The sequence below is a fragment of the Tinamus guttatus genome, unplaced genomic scaffold (genome assembly GCF_059628265.1).
Source record: "Tinamus guttatus ecotype Peru unplaced genomic scaffold, ASM5962826v1 Tinamus_guttatus_pri_ptg000213l, whole genome shotgun sequence".
NCBI classification, from domain to species: Eukaryota; Metazoa; Chordata; class Aves; order Tinamiformes; family Tinamidae; genus Tinamus; species Tinamus guttatus.
The window spans coordinates 9,494,261-9,510,639 of NW_028288747.1; the positions used below are offsets into that span (position 1 = coordinate 9,494,261).

Here is a 16,379-nt window from a genome sequence, read left to right on the forward strand (position 1 = left end):
AAATACCCTTGGCTGCAGCACAAGCTGCAGGTGCTCAGTTTCTCCAAAACTGCGGAGCTCCAGTGGTGAGATCAGGCACAAATGCACAGGTTTATCATAAGCACAGACCCATAGCTGTGAGAGCCCACGGAGGTTCTCAAAAAACAGACTGCTTTGCATTTTCTTTTGTGATTTCTTAGTCAACAAGAAAGTGTACCACATACTCCTGTGTCCATTTGCAGCAGTCCTGTGGCTGCCCCTCCATGTACAGGACCTCATTTGCTCAGGTGACTAACAGACTTAACCCCAGTGAAAACACACCTGCAGAATTAGTTGCTCAGTTTTTCAGTGGTTCATGGAGACTAATACAAAAGTCTGACTGAAGCCTGATTCTGATATTTGTAGAGCTTTGTGTCAAAGTCTTAAACCACACAAGAGGAGAAAGAGAATGGATGTGTAAATCAGCACAGGATCCCTGGAATGGGATCACACAACTTGTTCATTTAGCTTAATTTTTTGAGATGATAATTTCAGAACTAATAAAATATGTATTTGTTCATTACCATTACTATAAAAAAAAAGAAATGTCATGTACCAGGACACAGGATGCTTGCAACAGGAGACAGAAAGGAATTTTTCCTCCCTCTGATTTTTTATATTGCAGAATTGCAGAGAAGAATTTGGGGAGATTTCCACATTCCTTTGAAGTATCAGGTATTGACTGGAATGAGACGGTGACGATGAATTAAAGGTCAGATCCGTTATGACAAATTTTGTGTTCTTATGTGAAAGCACAAAACCCCAAGCAGTCACTTGTGTGGCTTGTACTTAAGGCTTGCCCTACAGATGAGGTGCAAAGGAAAATAGTGTCAGTTCTCAGAAACGGAAATGCTGATATTGATATGATGAATGCAGAAATCAGCTTTTACAAGTGGAACAAAAATATTTAAAATGTTACAAGAAAAAATTTTCAGGTCGTCAAATTTTCTATTTAGAATGTAGTAATTACCAACAGTAAGTGATAAAGGACCAGATTTCTGTGTCTGAATTCACAAGAACTACTAGTCTGGTGTGAAGTCCATTAAAAGTGATATTGAATAGTTACGTAACCTTAAGTAAGGCTAAAATATTTCAAGCCTGCAAATATCAATGACACACCTTCAAAATATTTTAAGTTCCAAATTACAAATTTTTGTGATGTTAATTTCTCAATAGAATGAATTTAACAGGGACTGTTACTGCTTTGTTAAAGCACACATGTGACAGTGTATCTTCATAAACAAACATGAATTACATCCTAAGAATTGATAAGATAATGGTTCTTTGTGACTGCTCTGCAATTTCTCCATTGTAGATAGAAAACTCAGATTATCATAAGATACTTAAAATGATTCTGCATGAGATTCACACTTCCTGAGATTAGTGCTGTTTCCTTGAAGTGTAAATAAGCACCATTTAATGAAATTATTTTCAAGTAATAGTGAATCTCAGCCTCTGTAATGCTTGCAATCTTCATTATATTAAACATCCTATCAAGACAAATTGCATCATTTGATATCGCAGCAAATTCAAGATGCAATCTCTCTATTTACACCTGCAACATTACAGCATGGGTTCCTTTGTCAAGTCAGTATCATCCTGTATTACGTGCACCTTATTCTTTTTGTTTTCTATCAAAACGGTTGAATTAGTTTTTAAAATTATAAATAAACCTTCTATTATTATAAAAACACACTAAGCAAAAACAACATATAACCGTCCATGTGGAGCGACAAACAACTGCCATTCACATTATTGTGAGACCTGAGGTACTCATGGAAGAGAAGGCACCACTGAAGATGACTGATCCGGAAGTACTGAATCACAGACACACATCCAGTTAACCTAAAGCCCTATTGGAAGAAAATACACATTTCAGTAAAACTATTTATCTTTTTCTGATTCTGTAAATTGACTTAGCTTCAAGCTGAGTGCACCCTCATACTGTTTAAAAAACATAATTTCACCCTCACCATCGCTTTATCTTTCTCTCTGGATTTTGAGAAGCATGGAGCTAGGAAGCGTGCAGCTAGCTGGCTCTCTTGTGGCAAACAGAGGAAGTTTTCCTTGCTACGGAACTGGCCATGGCCAGTGATAGAACATGTGGCAGTGGTTTGAGTAGGGAGAAAACTCCCTTCCAAGTCAGAAGTTAGGCCACGCATTTTAAAAGACAAAACTTGGACCAGCATGTTAGAGGCAAAGACCTGCAGCACGTTATTTCGTCTTTGCTCAGTCTCTCAAGGGCTTAATGTGAAACCATGAGTCACCACGAACTGAGCATGGCCACTTACTTGGGCTTCCACTCCTTAATGGTGAAGAACTGCGGCTTCGAGACAACTGCAAGATAAAAAGAAATGGGAATTCAGTTCCATTGAGCAACTGCACCAAGAAAGGCATCAGGGACATATCAATGTTTGAACATGTTACTACGTCACTGAAACTCCATTGTTAAAGTCAAATTCAACATTTTTTTTTCGCATCTTTTACACTCTATGCAAAAAAAGTGAGTCTTTCCCAAAGCATGGCACATTTTCTATAACAATCACATTTTAAGTTGAGGGTATTTATTTCAATTTACTAATATGGATAAACAGTCAAAGATACATGTTTTCTGCTGAGATGATTAGATAATTAAAAATATCATGCAGCTACATGCAGAACTCTGCTGACGTTTCACATCATCTTATTTGTACCACTTTAATTCTTCCTCTCCTGCCTGCCCCACACTGATCTCCTGTTCCTCTGAGGTAGTGGAGAGTAAACTTAGATTACTGATTCCATATATACACACTGCAAGATGCCTAAAACACTCCCAGATGGTTCCATTCGCTATTTAAAAAGAGTACTGAAGCTGGAGGGAGTAAAAAGCTATGCAGAAAGACAGAGTGGACTTCAAATGGGAAAGTATTGTGAGGTCCACAATTAATTGATATTTCTGTAACTTCTGAGATCATCTGGTTATCATATAGCTTCTCCACTGACCATTACACAACAGCCATCTGTCAGCTCAGCCTCAGCACATTCCAAACAAAGTCATCTATTCCCAATACTTGCATGTAGCACTCAGCATTTTTAAAAGGTTGCCTACATTCTGAGTGTAAAATCCGAGCTGCTGTTTACACTACCAGCTTTCAGCTGGGGCTTACACAGCGAGATCGAAGAGGACTCGTGCTACGGCTGCGGCTTCTGCTTCTACTTCTGCTCCCGCTAGACCACTGCAAGAGAAGAGATCAGTAAACCTCTTTTGAGAGACACCACTTATTAAAGACAGATTCTGCAAGCAGCCTTGCTGTGCTGGATACAAGGCTTGAGGACATAAACAATTGATTTTCTGCCTAAAATTGTGTTGCCATCAATCATACATCGCTACTGCAGAAGTAAAACTAAATGCCAAATAGGGATCAAAAATCTGATATTTGGTATACAGAACTCCAACCAGACAGGGTGCAATCAAGAATGAATCTTACTAACTTTGTTAAGTAGGCAGTTCAAATCTGATGACTCCTCCTAACGCGTTCCTTAACAGAAGTACATACCAGAACTCCTCTCTTTGTAACTGCCTCTCCCTTCACGATTACAGTATCATTCTCGAGCAGAGCAGGCCACACATGATGGGCCACCAAGGGAGCTGTGAAGTCGGAGTCAAAGCTGCGACGGTACCTGTTCAAAGATAGAGTATGATGTCACATGCCACAGGTAAGTGCCCAAAGATAAACATGATGCTTCAAGTAACCAAAGCTGGCAAAAGCGGAGTATTAGGATACAGCTCCTATATATTTTTGACAATATTTCCATACCACTACAGTAAGTTTTGAGGAGGTCAAAGCACACGTATTGTGAGGATCCTGATATCAGGCACCAACTGCCAGATCTCCATAAACACTGAATTTCTACCAGACAGGCTAGAATGGACCAACAAAGATGAAGGCATTTTAGAAACACTGGAGGCAAAGAGAGTAAGCAGGCAAAGGAAAAATGATGTTATTTTACCTCTTATAGGATAAATTAAATATGCAGAAGGGCCTGGTTTATTCAGAAAATTGCTCCCTCGATGATTTAAATAAATAAATAAAGCTATTAACACCAGACTACATCCTGGCAATTACTATCATAAACCTTAAAGACATACCGAATTCATTACAGACCTGGAATATTTGCCCTAAAATAATGTTTAGCATCAATCTTAAGCCTTTACAGCAATTAGAAAAGAAGTGGGATATGCAACTTAGTGGATTTTTTTCTATCACTAATGTTTATAATAAAACATTATAGAAAAGGAGTTCTTACTTGGTCTCATTGAAAAGTTCTCCATCTATACCAAAAGCAATATCAAGAGGAGGAATCAGTGTCTGCATTGAAAATGCCACACGGCACAGCTCTCGAATCAAGCTGCTGATCACAATGAAATCAGTTTCTGGTGGGAAGGAAATCTTTGGGTTCATGTTCATGGAACGAATTACTTCCTGAAAATAAACACAGTAAGTGAGAAATTTGAGCTCATTCTTTTACTCAGTACTGACATCCCTTCCAATGATGCCTCTCAGCTTTCTATATTTAAAAATCATTATTATAAAAGGCTCCCAGAAACATTGTATTTAGGCTATTTCAGAAAATATTGGCTCTTCAAAGAGCGTGGTGTTTTGTTTAGAAATAAGGCATCAGCAATGTCACTGTCATAATTCTTAGGAGGGGAATGCAATTTTTTAGTAGAGTACAGAGTTTAAGAAAAATAATACAATTTAGCATAATTTTATTTGCTTAACTATAGGCTTAAATACAAACTGCATCGTGCCAGTAGCATTATCCTAGCAGAGAGAGGCATTAATGTCATGAGCAAATAGTGCCACGAGCAAATGATATCCGGCCCTACTGCAAAAATATTTTCAAAAACAAAGTGCCACAGGACAAAATCCATGTGATACTTCTCACTTTAATTCATGGTGTATTTCTAGTTTACACACTCCGAATTCATCACTCCCCCAGCACCCTTGACTTACATTGACACTGGCTTGAACATCATACAGATCCTCATGGCGAACTATATAATCCAGGACAGTGTCTTCAAGTGACTCAGGCCCGGAGTGACCCAGAGACAGAGTTTTTCTCACACGCATTTTGAAATGCCTGTAGGCCATCTTTGCTGCATGAAAAGACTCCTGCAATTGTAAAGAATATTTAATTAAGTCCAGAAGACTGTGAGATTGGATTTCTATCAATGATGATATGTAACCCAACGTTCCAGTTGTAAGAAAGATGGCATGCTGCTGTAGAACTAAGTTTAAGATAGAGAGGGTTTCTCAGATTAAGCCAAGTGTGATTTATTTTCAGAAGAGAGAACTAAAATGCTTCCCACCTAACCTTCTGTTTTTCGGTAAGATACCATCTCATGTGCAGAAAAGCAACAGAACCACATTCAAAGATATCAAGGAAATTATCTGCTTGGGAGTACATGCACTAAGTGCCATGCCTCTCTGACACAGTTATGTATTACACCAATGTTATAGAAAAGAAAATTAAGCACAAAAAAAAAAATCACACTTTTTCAGGCTGACTCTGTGGGTAACTGTGAGGTATCTAGGTATTTTCAAGATATCCAAGAAAACTGGGAAACATCTACGGTTAAGTGTGAAGCTTGATATGGAAAGCCTTTTACCTTTCTAAAATATGATATTTCCAAAAAGTATTCCTGAAAATTAAACAGTGTTGTCTAGAGCAAGAATCTGCCTTTCAGTGGCATTCAAAATCTTCCTATGTGCCCTACCTGTACTGTAGATTACTGACCCTGTTCTACTGACACAGTACTTGGACTAAAGACTCTCATGCTTCAGAAAAAAAATGTGAAAATGGCATTAAACTGCGAGCCGAGTCTAATTTTCATACCACGGCAGCAATGTATATTATCCTCTGCACCATCTCCATGTCGCTGACGTACGTCCTGAGCAGGGTCTCTGCATCGAGGCGCTCCTGAGCGTAGATGTCCCCGAAGCGAGCCACCAGGTAGGCGTGCCGCGAGGCGTTGGTGAGCCTGGCGCGGCCGGGGGAGCAGCTCCGCAGGGGCAGCGGGCTGGGCGAGCGGCTCTCGCTGCGCCTGGGCGAAGGAGAGCGGCTCCGCGCGAGTCTACGGGACACGTGCGAAGAAGCATAAAGTCACTTCCCATCCTCAGGCGCCTTGGCCTGCTGCACAGAGGTTTGTGCTGACCTTATTACTATCATCACAGTTAGCTGAGATTTTGAGCCAATATAATTAAAGAAGAAAAGTTGCAGCCACAAGAGTGGTTGGCTTAGTAGGAAGGTACTTCATACTAAGTGTGTATGCAAGAATGTAAGGACGTTCTATGGATTATGTGTTGAAGAATAAAATTAGTATAATTCCAAGTGTGTGTGCAGCCAGGCACTTTGTTTCAGTGAAATGTACTTTTAACCATTAAGATTTTTTGTTTCTTCTCCAGTACCAGTGCACAGCTGTAAAGTCAAACAAATCAGAATGCAGAACAAATTCTGCCCTGTAATGGTGCGGTGTTCAGAGGGAGCTTAAAAGCTAAAAACTGGCCAATTCAGTATTGCTGCTCTCTGTGTATTTTGTAAAACTGTTCCCTTTGCTGTTTTGCCAGAAACTCATCATAACAGAAACTCATCATAACTCATCATAACATGGTGACATTAACACATTTGGGCACCCTGTTAAAGAGTTTATGTTCCTTGATAATAAAGTGCAAAAGCTTAGTTCTGTTTACACTTCAGCTTCAACTGAGAAGGGAATTCAGGCTGCCTAACTTCAGTTATTTCTCCGATCCAGTGATTTCATCAACTTCTCTGATTAACACCCCTACCTGCTTTGCAGAACAGATTTTTGTGCATCCAAGATAGAAACCTCATCCTTCAGTATTTGAATCTGCTGCTCATAATCATGCAGACGATCTAAATTCCTCAGCGCAGTCTCCTCCTGGTCCTGGGAAGCCTTGAGACTTAACCACATGGAATAAAGTCAGCCACAAGATGCCTTTCTATCAATGCAAGCTACCTATCAGGTTAATCTTCACCACCAAAAAAAAGAAGAGAGGAAATATTGAGCAAGTCAGGTTCCTTAATGCTGAAATGTAGGGAAATCAAGAGTTAAACTCCAAAACACACTCTCAATTACACTTTAAAATGTAAAAGTGCACTGTGGCAGGAGGCTGGATACACTAAACTTCGTCTTAAAAGACAGACGACTAGTTAATTGTTGGTGGTTTTGCACTAGCTCAGGTGATACGAGTCTTTCAAGAGATCGGATTATCATATTGAATATTACCTACAGTCTAAAACTGCAGAATAAAAGCTGAGCTGTTTTATTTATTTTCTTATTTCAGATCCTCAGGAACTTCTCTCTGATGCTGTGTTTTGGTCAGTCAGGTGATATCATTAATGATGTTACTCAAGTAATGACACAGTCTTACGACTCTTCTGTTCTTCTCAGTAGAAATACTTCTTAAATATTGGCAGACAACCAATGAAGCAAGTTTACCTTCTGTCCTTTACTCCCACTTAGCACATACAGGAAGTACCCTAACCTTTCAGCTTTTCTCTCTAACACAGGTATTACTTTTGTTTTCTTCTTTCTAACAAAATACTGATGTTTTCTTCTCATTTTGGAAATATTCAATCTGTCCTTCCCTTTCTTTATTGAAAGACCTTGGGGAGGTTTGTGTGGATTTGAACCAGTGACAACTGTAACACCTGTAATCTGACAAACTCCCTGTTCTGGCTGAGGAGCAGGAAGACAGGGAGGACCCCAGGGGAAAAGGCCAGTACATCCGTCAAAGGGAAGGACGGACTTTCTCATCGAGGTACAAAAAGCAGCAGACAGGTTTACAATCCCAAGGACATCCTTCAGCAATAACCTCTGGCACACAAGCAGAGGGTAAGAGTATGCTAATGTAATGAATAATCTGGAAAGAAAAGTAGATTTTAGAAGATGATTTCTAGAGACCTCGAATGAAGGAAATCATTGTGCACCACAGAGAAAGGAGGAAAAAAAATGCTACACAATACACATTCACTAAGGCTGGCAGTGTAGGATATTAATAACCATACAACAGAAAGGATAAGTAAAAAAATATCATTTCTTTTCTGTATTCCTTTCATTTTGTCAATTACATAGGGATCCTTCAAAAAGTTTTAATGCGAATTTTGATGCACTTTTATCTCATTGTTGTCTCACCTTCACAAAGGTGAGATTTTCCTTCTAAAAAAATAAAATAGCAGGAGAAAAAAAAATCTTTTAAAAGAGGCAAATTTACAGATTGCCAATGCTGACTTTTGTAAATATTAACACTAACCCTTCCCATGCTAATTAAACCTACACAGGTTTTAACTTTCAGATATTTTGTTGTTCAGTCACTTTATTATCAAATACTAATCTGAAATCAAGAGATATTTATCTTTTTTCTGTAATTTTTTAAAAATTGTTGATGCTGCAAAAGAGCATTAACAGGAATAAGCAGGCAAAATAAAGTTCTTAGGAAAATCAGATAATAGTACTAATATATATAGTGTTGTTATATATTAATATATATAGTATTACTATTATAATATACTAATAGGACAAACCATTTCTTGCGGGGACATCAGTATTACCACTAGTCATGACCACCTCTGCAGATAGAATCACACAGAATCACAGAATGCCCAAGGTTGGAAGGGACCTCCAGAGGCCATCCAGTCCAACCCCCCTGCACACACAGGGTCACCTAGAGCACGTGGCACAGGACTGCGTCCAAGCGGGTTTTGAAGATCTCCAGAGAAGGAGACTCCACAACCTCTCTGGGCAGCCTGTTCCAGTGCTCTATCACCCTCACTGTTAAAAAATTTTTCCTTAAGTTCCTGTGGAACTTTTGGTGCTTCAGTTTGTGGCCATTTCCTCTGGTTCTGTCGGTGGCCACCAGGGAAAAGAGGCCAGCACCATCCTCCTCACTGCCTCCCTTGAGGTACTTCTAGACGCTGATTAGATCCCCTCTCAGATCTCCTTCTTCTCTTCTCCAGGCTGAACAGGCAAAAAGATTTGACAAAACTAGTATAAAAGAAACAGCTTCATAAAGAACCTCATCTTAGAGTGCTTGAACTTTTTAATATGTGCTGCTTCTAAGAGCTTCATAACAAATTACAAGCAACAGCTATATTCAAAATATGGTTCTCATATTTAACTTCATCTACAGCAATCAAATGCTTTCAAATTACTAATTTCAAAACTCCCTACCATAAAGGGAAAAAAATGTTAGAGGTTCAGCCAGAATAGGAGTTCTTCTCACCCCAAATCTACCTATGACAACTCTCCGTAACCCAAAAAGACACAAAGCTACAAGGATGTTCAGGGTTACACCTTATTTTTTTTGTTTTTGGTATAGTAAAGGACATTTATGAATAAACAGAACCACTCGGTAAATGACAGACAGCTGCTGCATGTTGACTTATTGCCACAAATATTCCAAGATAAGATTTTTTTCTTACGCAGCTTTTAGTTGAACAATTTCATCTTCTGCTGCCAACAGAGTAGTGGCCGATTTTGCCTTTGTGTCTTCAAGAGCCAACTGGGTTTCAGTCAGACTGCAAGAAAAATTAATAACCTTCATTGCAAAGGTACAGATGCCACTAGAGAATTAAATATGATAAGCTGACTTGTTTCAGCAGACTAGTTCCTTGAAAACAATCATGGTGAGTTTTGTGCAGGCTATCAGCATACAAATAGTTTACAAAAGTCGTATCTGACAAAACAGTAACAGAATTATTTTACTGAATTCATTATTCTTCATAAAGAATAGTCTCTGTTCCAGTTTCTCCATATGTTTCAACGATTTGTGACAGTCAGACTGGCTTCACTGCCCATAAACAGGGTATCATCTTGGAACATGAATTCTCTTTCTCTTACACCTGCTTACTTGCCTGTCAATAACGGCATGACCACATCCCTAGACTTCTTCCTCTTGAAAGGATTAGGCCTGAAGCTTTCACACTTGAAATACCTCTTCCAGCTCTCTGCCGTCCAGAATCCTGTGTTTGCAGCCCATGACCAGCTCCCTGCCCGCTTTGGCCCAACTGCACAGAGAAATGCAGCCCATACCAGAAGAGCCCACACCATCATTTCTGAAGTAGCTGGAAACAAAAACAATTGTGTACCTTCTAGAAACACTAGTGATACCTTCTAGGCACACAAAATAGCAAAGGGATTCAATCTCTTTATCGCTCATTTTCCACTGTTTACAGGAGTTAACCACAAACTGACTCTTCCTCTACTGCAACCTGTAACATGCTCACTCCAATCTTTAACAGCAGCTAAGTTTCCTTGCACTCTCTACCTTGACCATCCAACATTCGACCTTTCTCCAGCTCATCAAATAATAATTTTCAGTCCTTACAGGAGCAGAAGACAAAATGTCTGACCCTTAAAGCAACCTTCATATCTGTCTGACTCTTCACCATAGTTAGGAAAGTCAACTGAAACAAAACAAAACAACAAAAAAAAAAACATTCTTTGCTTATTAGTAAAATCAATTTCAGCCTGGAAGCTCTAAATAACCTAGTTCTGGTAAATTACTTGAAATACAAAGAACAAATGTCTCTCCTTCCAAATGCTCTCAACTGTTAGATCCTTCTCTGTTCCACCTGGCCAAATTCCACACTTAAGGTATATTGAGGTTGCAGGATTTTTTGTCCTTTTATCTCCTTTCCAAGGGAGTGCACTGACCTTTATCCTGCAGTTGACTGTGAGACTTCTTTGAGAGCCAAAAATTAGAATAGCTGCCTTCATCCAGAAGGAGATATAATTGATACTAATATGAAAGCACAAGATACTTAGAATACGATACAGGATTAAATATTCTTTCTAATTCTTGCTAACTGCACTGATTTGTTTCTGAAGCTGATAAGTCATTCTGGGACTGCAAAGTTCCACAAAGGAAGACTGTTCAGTTCTAGTCATATATGGCCATGTTGCCACTGTGGGTGTTGGTCTCCTTAGATGCTAACATACCAATTACATACCATAACTAATTATACTGCTCTTGCTCCTTCAATAAAGGCTGGTCCAGAGCTACTCAACTGATTTTTATCAAGCTCTGCCCAGTATGCAAGTCCATCAACTGCAGTTCCCATGGATGGTCAGGCCCTGTACAAAACCCCCTTGCTTGGTATATTCACATGTTCTACAGCTCTCCTGTAGCAACAGGAGAGCAACAGCTACAGCTTTCCAGAAGCAAAAGCTCCAGAATCAACTTGTGCATGCAGGTGTGATTGTATCATTTGTACCTGACTCAGGACACAGCTGGCCTTGGGTAGACAGGTGAGCAATTTCAAAATTTACACAATCTAGAGCTTAGACATATTCTGAAGTTCTGACTTTGTAGCAGAAATATATGTATATATATATATGCACATATATATATATATATATAAGAAAATATTTCCTAGCACTTAGATTGGAGGAAAAATTCCTTGTTATTAAAAAGGGAAAAAAAAGTATATCACAGCTAATTCTCCTACTCTTGTTGCACATGGCTGAGCTGTAGACGAGTAGAAGTCAGTTCTTTCTGCAGCTCTTGCAGTTCCAAAGCCTGACTGTTTGCAAACTTTCTCAGCTGCCTCTCTTTCTCCATTGAATCCTACAACGAAACACAAAAAAAGAAAAAATCACACTGCTTGACTGTTCTACCTCACAGAATCCTTCAACAATGCAGTAAAGAACATTTCTAAAGTAGCTGGAAACAAAAACAATTCCGTACCTTCTAGAGACAGTAGCGATACCTTCTAGGCACACAAAATAGCAAAGGGATTCAGTTGTATTAGGTGTAGAAGTATTCACCTTGCTTACACTTCATGACAGAGAATATGGGAGGTCTGTCACACGTGTATTTACCATCTGTTCACACATCAGCATGACAAAGTGTTATTACAGATGTGTTACATAGCTATTCTTAAATAAAGTTTTCTCACTGACTCTGCCCCAGTTGAAGTAAAGCTATTGCAAATGCATGCAAAACTACAAGAGTGAATAGACTATCTCAAGGAGCTGTTGTGATTCAAGGCAGCACACTACTGCACATACAGCTCTGCCTAGAGCAAGCCAGGGATTTGCCTGATACTGCAAGTAAAGGGGTAGCTACGCAGGGAGCCTTCCTTTAAATGCAGAATGTCACGCGCTATGGCAAAGCCACGACAGATGCACAGATTGTCATTTAATAACACTTTTTTTTTTTTTTTTGGTCAGAAACTTTAAACCAAGCAACCTAACTCCTGCAGCACACAGAATCTGAGCCCTATGGGATATCACTTTTCATTTATCTTTACTGTAATTGTGAACGATTTTGAAGTTTACAAATGAGAAGTCAGAGAGCAGGGAAGCATCACTGCCAGATCACACGATCATCAGCATTTTCCCTTAGTCTGCATCAACATTTTTTTTCTTTCAAAGAGCACAAGCACAGAGCCACAGTGGATCTGCCTTTCCTGCCAAACTGTTATTGTTTTAACTCTCCCAGTAAATAGCACAGAGGAAAACAATAATAAAACATACTAACTCCAAACTTTACATCAGGAATATGGTGGTATCATGATTGGCATGAGCAGATTTTTTTTTCCTCCTGGACATTATCATAAGCTCAGATACTAAGCAAATATTGTTCTTCAAAAAAGAGGCTTACACTTAAAAGACTGGGGTTAGATATACACCTACAGTTTATACCTGTATTTTCACACAGTGCTGGGTTTTTATCAATAGAAGTATGACATCAATACTTCCATGATATCTTTGTCAACCAAAGACCGTAACCAGTATAATTCTTTAGTTAGGTAAGGAACACTGTCCAAGAACACAGCTTCTCTTACAAAGCAAATTTCTCCATACTGTCATTCAGTTTTGCACAACAGCAGAAACTCAAAAGTCTAATGCAACTTCAGTATCTCTTTTATTTCTCTTTAAATGGGAATGGACACTGAAAGGGAGAAATAGCATAGCTGTCTCCATGAGCAACCAGGAACATAATCCGTTAAGCAAAATCAGGAAGGGAAGTTACTAACAGGAAGTGATAAACCTCTCCTGCAGGTATAAATGTATAGCATTTTATTCTTTTAAAATACATCTTCCTGCATACCTGAGTGAGAGAGAGATTAGTTTCATAAGATCTTCCTGAAGCCGCACTGGAAAAACAAGTGCCCAGCCATGGCAGGAGACGAGATTTTATTGTTTCCACACCTGCATAATGTCCTCCTAAGAAAACACATATGTTAAGGATTTTGAGAACACCTAAACCAAGAGCCAGTGTTTAAAAATAAAACAGGTGTGAAATGTGATAGTAACAAGAAAGCAGTGATTTACCTTCTCGAGCTGTTTCACTGAGGATTGTGAAGAGCTGCCCTTGAATCACAGAGTTCATTTCTATTATTTCACAGCATCGGTTCAGATTCTGATCACAGGAATTAATCTGTAAATTAGAAGTAATAAAACATCTGCCTGGCCTTTTTTTTTACTGTGAAATAACAGTAAACAATAAAACAGAAAATGATTCCTGTTATGATCAGAACATAAAAGGCTTTCTTCTAATTACCTGTTCAAAACTTCTTGTTACTGCCTCCTTTACCGTGCCTAGAATATTTATGTTCAAAAGGTTCATGTTAACAAAGAAATCAGACATCAGAACTGCATCACCTCCTTAAGTCATGGAAAACAAGACTTACTCCTTTCCCCATTCATAAAGCGGCTATTATCACAAGCAGGATGTCTTTAAAGATGTCTTTAACACCATTTATTTTAATAATAAAGACCTTGTTGGATGAAATCATAAATTAGAGTACAAAATAGCATTTTACATATTAGCTGAAATAAAACATTTAAGGGTACTATCTTGCTTTGACCTTAGCACATAAAGCCTCCGTGCAATTTCACCTTATTTTTAAGAGTTACCATGTGAAACAAATACTATTGAAGAATAGGCAAGACCCAGCATTACGCCTACGAAACTGCAGAACAGCAAAATTGCGTAATTTTCAGCAAATATAACTCCGAAAAAGAATTAATGGAACTAAAATCTGTCCAGGATGCTACTGCATCTGCCAGGAAAACATATACTTTGTACCTGCCCCTTCAATATTTACCCATAATCTGCACATCATCTTCAACATGGATCTCTATCTGGGTCTTCAGGCTTCAATGACTCCATGTAAATTTTACAAGCTATCAAAACAGCTAAAAAAAAATCTGATCCATGCCCCATGTTCAGAACTGCAACACGTTTTTCTCTGGCCTCCACGTATGCAGTCTCACCCTGCCAAGGTCCACCAGAAGGAGCATTTTTCCAGCACATTACACTGATATACCACCCTGTGGAGCTCCCTTCTGTCAGGTCCTCCTTTCTACAGTAGCAGATCAAAGCTGATCATTTCCAAAGAACTCAAAGACTGTCCTTACTCCGTGTTATGGGGAGTTCAGCTATCATTCTTGATCAGCCCCAGACGTCCATCATCCCTTTGCAAAATTTTCAAATTTGCTCTTTCTCCTCTGTTGCCCTCTTGAAAAAGCAGCATCTTTACTCAGCGTCTTTTCATATCTACTAGAGCACATGGTAGTTGGCTACAGGCTCACGGCCAAAACAACTACGGGTGACCTGCAGTGATACACACCTAAACTGGCAGGGTGGTAAACTACAAGGTACTGGACAGGGAAGTAGCACCCTGTAGAGCCAGTTTCTACTTAGAAACTTCATATAAGATTCTCAAATGTCATCATTTCCTTTTCTTCCCATTACTACTACCCTTTCACTGTGCTTCCCCTGTTCCATCTCCTCAAGCTGTTACCTTTTCCTCCTCACAAAGTCACGAGACTGCAATCACCTTGCAATCCCCCAAGCATCCTGTTATATCCATCTTTTCCTTTCCCACACCCGAATTTCTTTGCTTGTAACTACTTCTCTCCTCCTGAAGGTTTTCTGCAACTGTGTTCCCTTGCAGTAGTTTTTCTTGCCTACAGCAGATTTCTTTTGGAGAAGGATTGATAAAATGTGTGGGGAAATGTCCAAAACTGAGCTTTTGAACTCCCAAGCAGAAGTCTCCTACTTGTTCCTACTACAACCAGTAGCTAGCAAGCAAAGACTGGTTGAAAATTTTGTTAATGAAATTGGTTGGACTAACTAAAAATGGTATGTCCTGAGTCCTGTAATTTATAGAGACACAAGACAGAAAACAAAGCAATTAGGAAGCCTAATCACACCTTGTACATCTGCACATAGGCTGTTTAGAGTGGGAGAACCAGTCCCTGGGTGGCTGTGTGTGCTGTCTCCCCGCGACGAGCCTGCACGAGCACAGGCCTCGCACCCTGGCACAGGCACCGGGCTCAGCATCAGTTTGCCTTTCCCAAACTCTCCTTTTTTCTGCTACCATTTTCTTCACAGTTACTAAATGCCCTGCTAAGTCATTTTAAACGTAATTGCTTCTGCAAATTGATGGAAATTATTTTTCAGGATCTAGAAATAATTAATCCAGCGGCAGCAGAGAGAGGGGAGGAGAGTCCCCCCTTGCTCCGAGCTGTCTAGCAGAGCGTGGCTGCTCTGTGCCCACATTCTGCAGCTCTGCACGGGGCAGGACGGTGCTCCGGCACGCAGCCATATGCGCAGCTTTATCCCTCGTGGGCAGGTTTTACCCCTTCCATGGTTTTATCCCTTCCCCTACAGTGGCAAATGGACCGGGACCCATGGGATGGCCCAGTGGCCACCCCAGACTGCTGCTTGCGGTGTTCCCCTCCAGCCTGCCTTTAACCCCCCCGCGCTAGGGCAAGGCGCTGTATGTGTTAATATCTTTGCTCATAGCTACTTTTCAACACCAAAAGCGGCGGCCTGACCAAGGTTTCTAGGTACGTGAAACTAGAATAATAATAATAACTGAAACCAAAGCTGAGGCAGCCGTTACGTCCCCGCCCCCGCAGCCGTTGGCGGCCGTTGCTCCGCCGGTCACCGCGGCAACCAGGGCGCTGCGCGGCGCCATGGCAACGGCGGCCCCGCTCGGCGGCGCGCGCGGGGCGGCGCGGGGCCCACCTCGTAGTCGCGGTACCAGCTCTCCAGCTTGTCCTGCAGCGCGCGGCCGCTCTCGGCGCTCACCAGCCTCCGCAGGCCGTCAGCCATGGCTCCCTGGCGGCTCGCCCCAGCCTGGCGGCCGGGCTTGGCGCGGGCTGCATAGGCTCCCCCCGGCGCCGCGCCGCGCCAACCCGTCCCGTCCCGTCCGCGGGGCGGGGAGGCTGGTGCGGCCGGCCGGGGCCCGCCGTTCTGCGCTCGCCTTTATAGCGCCGATTGTGAAACGCACTGACGTGGGCCGGGCCGCCCGCCGCGGCGCCAGGCGACGCGGAC

General features: G+C 40.8%; 1 protein-coding gene across 1 annotated transcript; it reads right to left on the reverse strand.

Moving 5' to 3' along the window:
- Positions 1–1,645: 1,645 nt before the first annotated feature.
- Positions 1,646–16,179, reverse strand: SPATA18 (spermatogenesis associated 18). Its single transcript, XM_088524816.1, has 13 exons — positions 16,071–16,179; positions 13,364–13,469; positions 13,140–13,255; positions 11,533–11,651; positions 9,505–9,600; positions 6,849–6,983; positions 5,899–6,136; positions 5,016–5,174; positions 4,306–4,481; positions 3,555–3,678; positions 3,165–3,233; positions 2,310–2,355; positions 1,646–1,871 (listed from the first exon to the last, which is right to left on the reverse strand). The coding sequence occupies exons 1-13, from the start codon at positions 16,155–16,157 to the stop codon at positions 1,864–1,866; spliced, it is 1,479 nt and encodes a 492-aa protein (XP_088380942.1). The 5' UTR covers positions 16,158–16,179; the 3' UTR covers positions 1,646–1,863.
- Between the last annotated feature and the right edge of the window lie 200 nt (positions 16,180–16,379).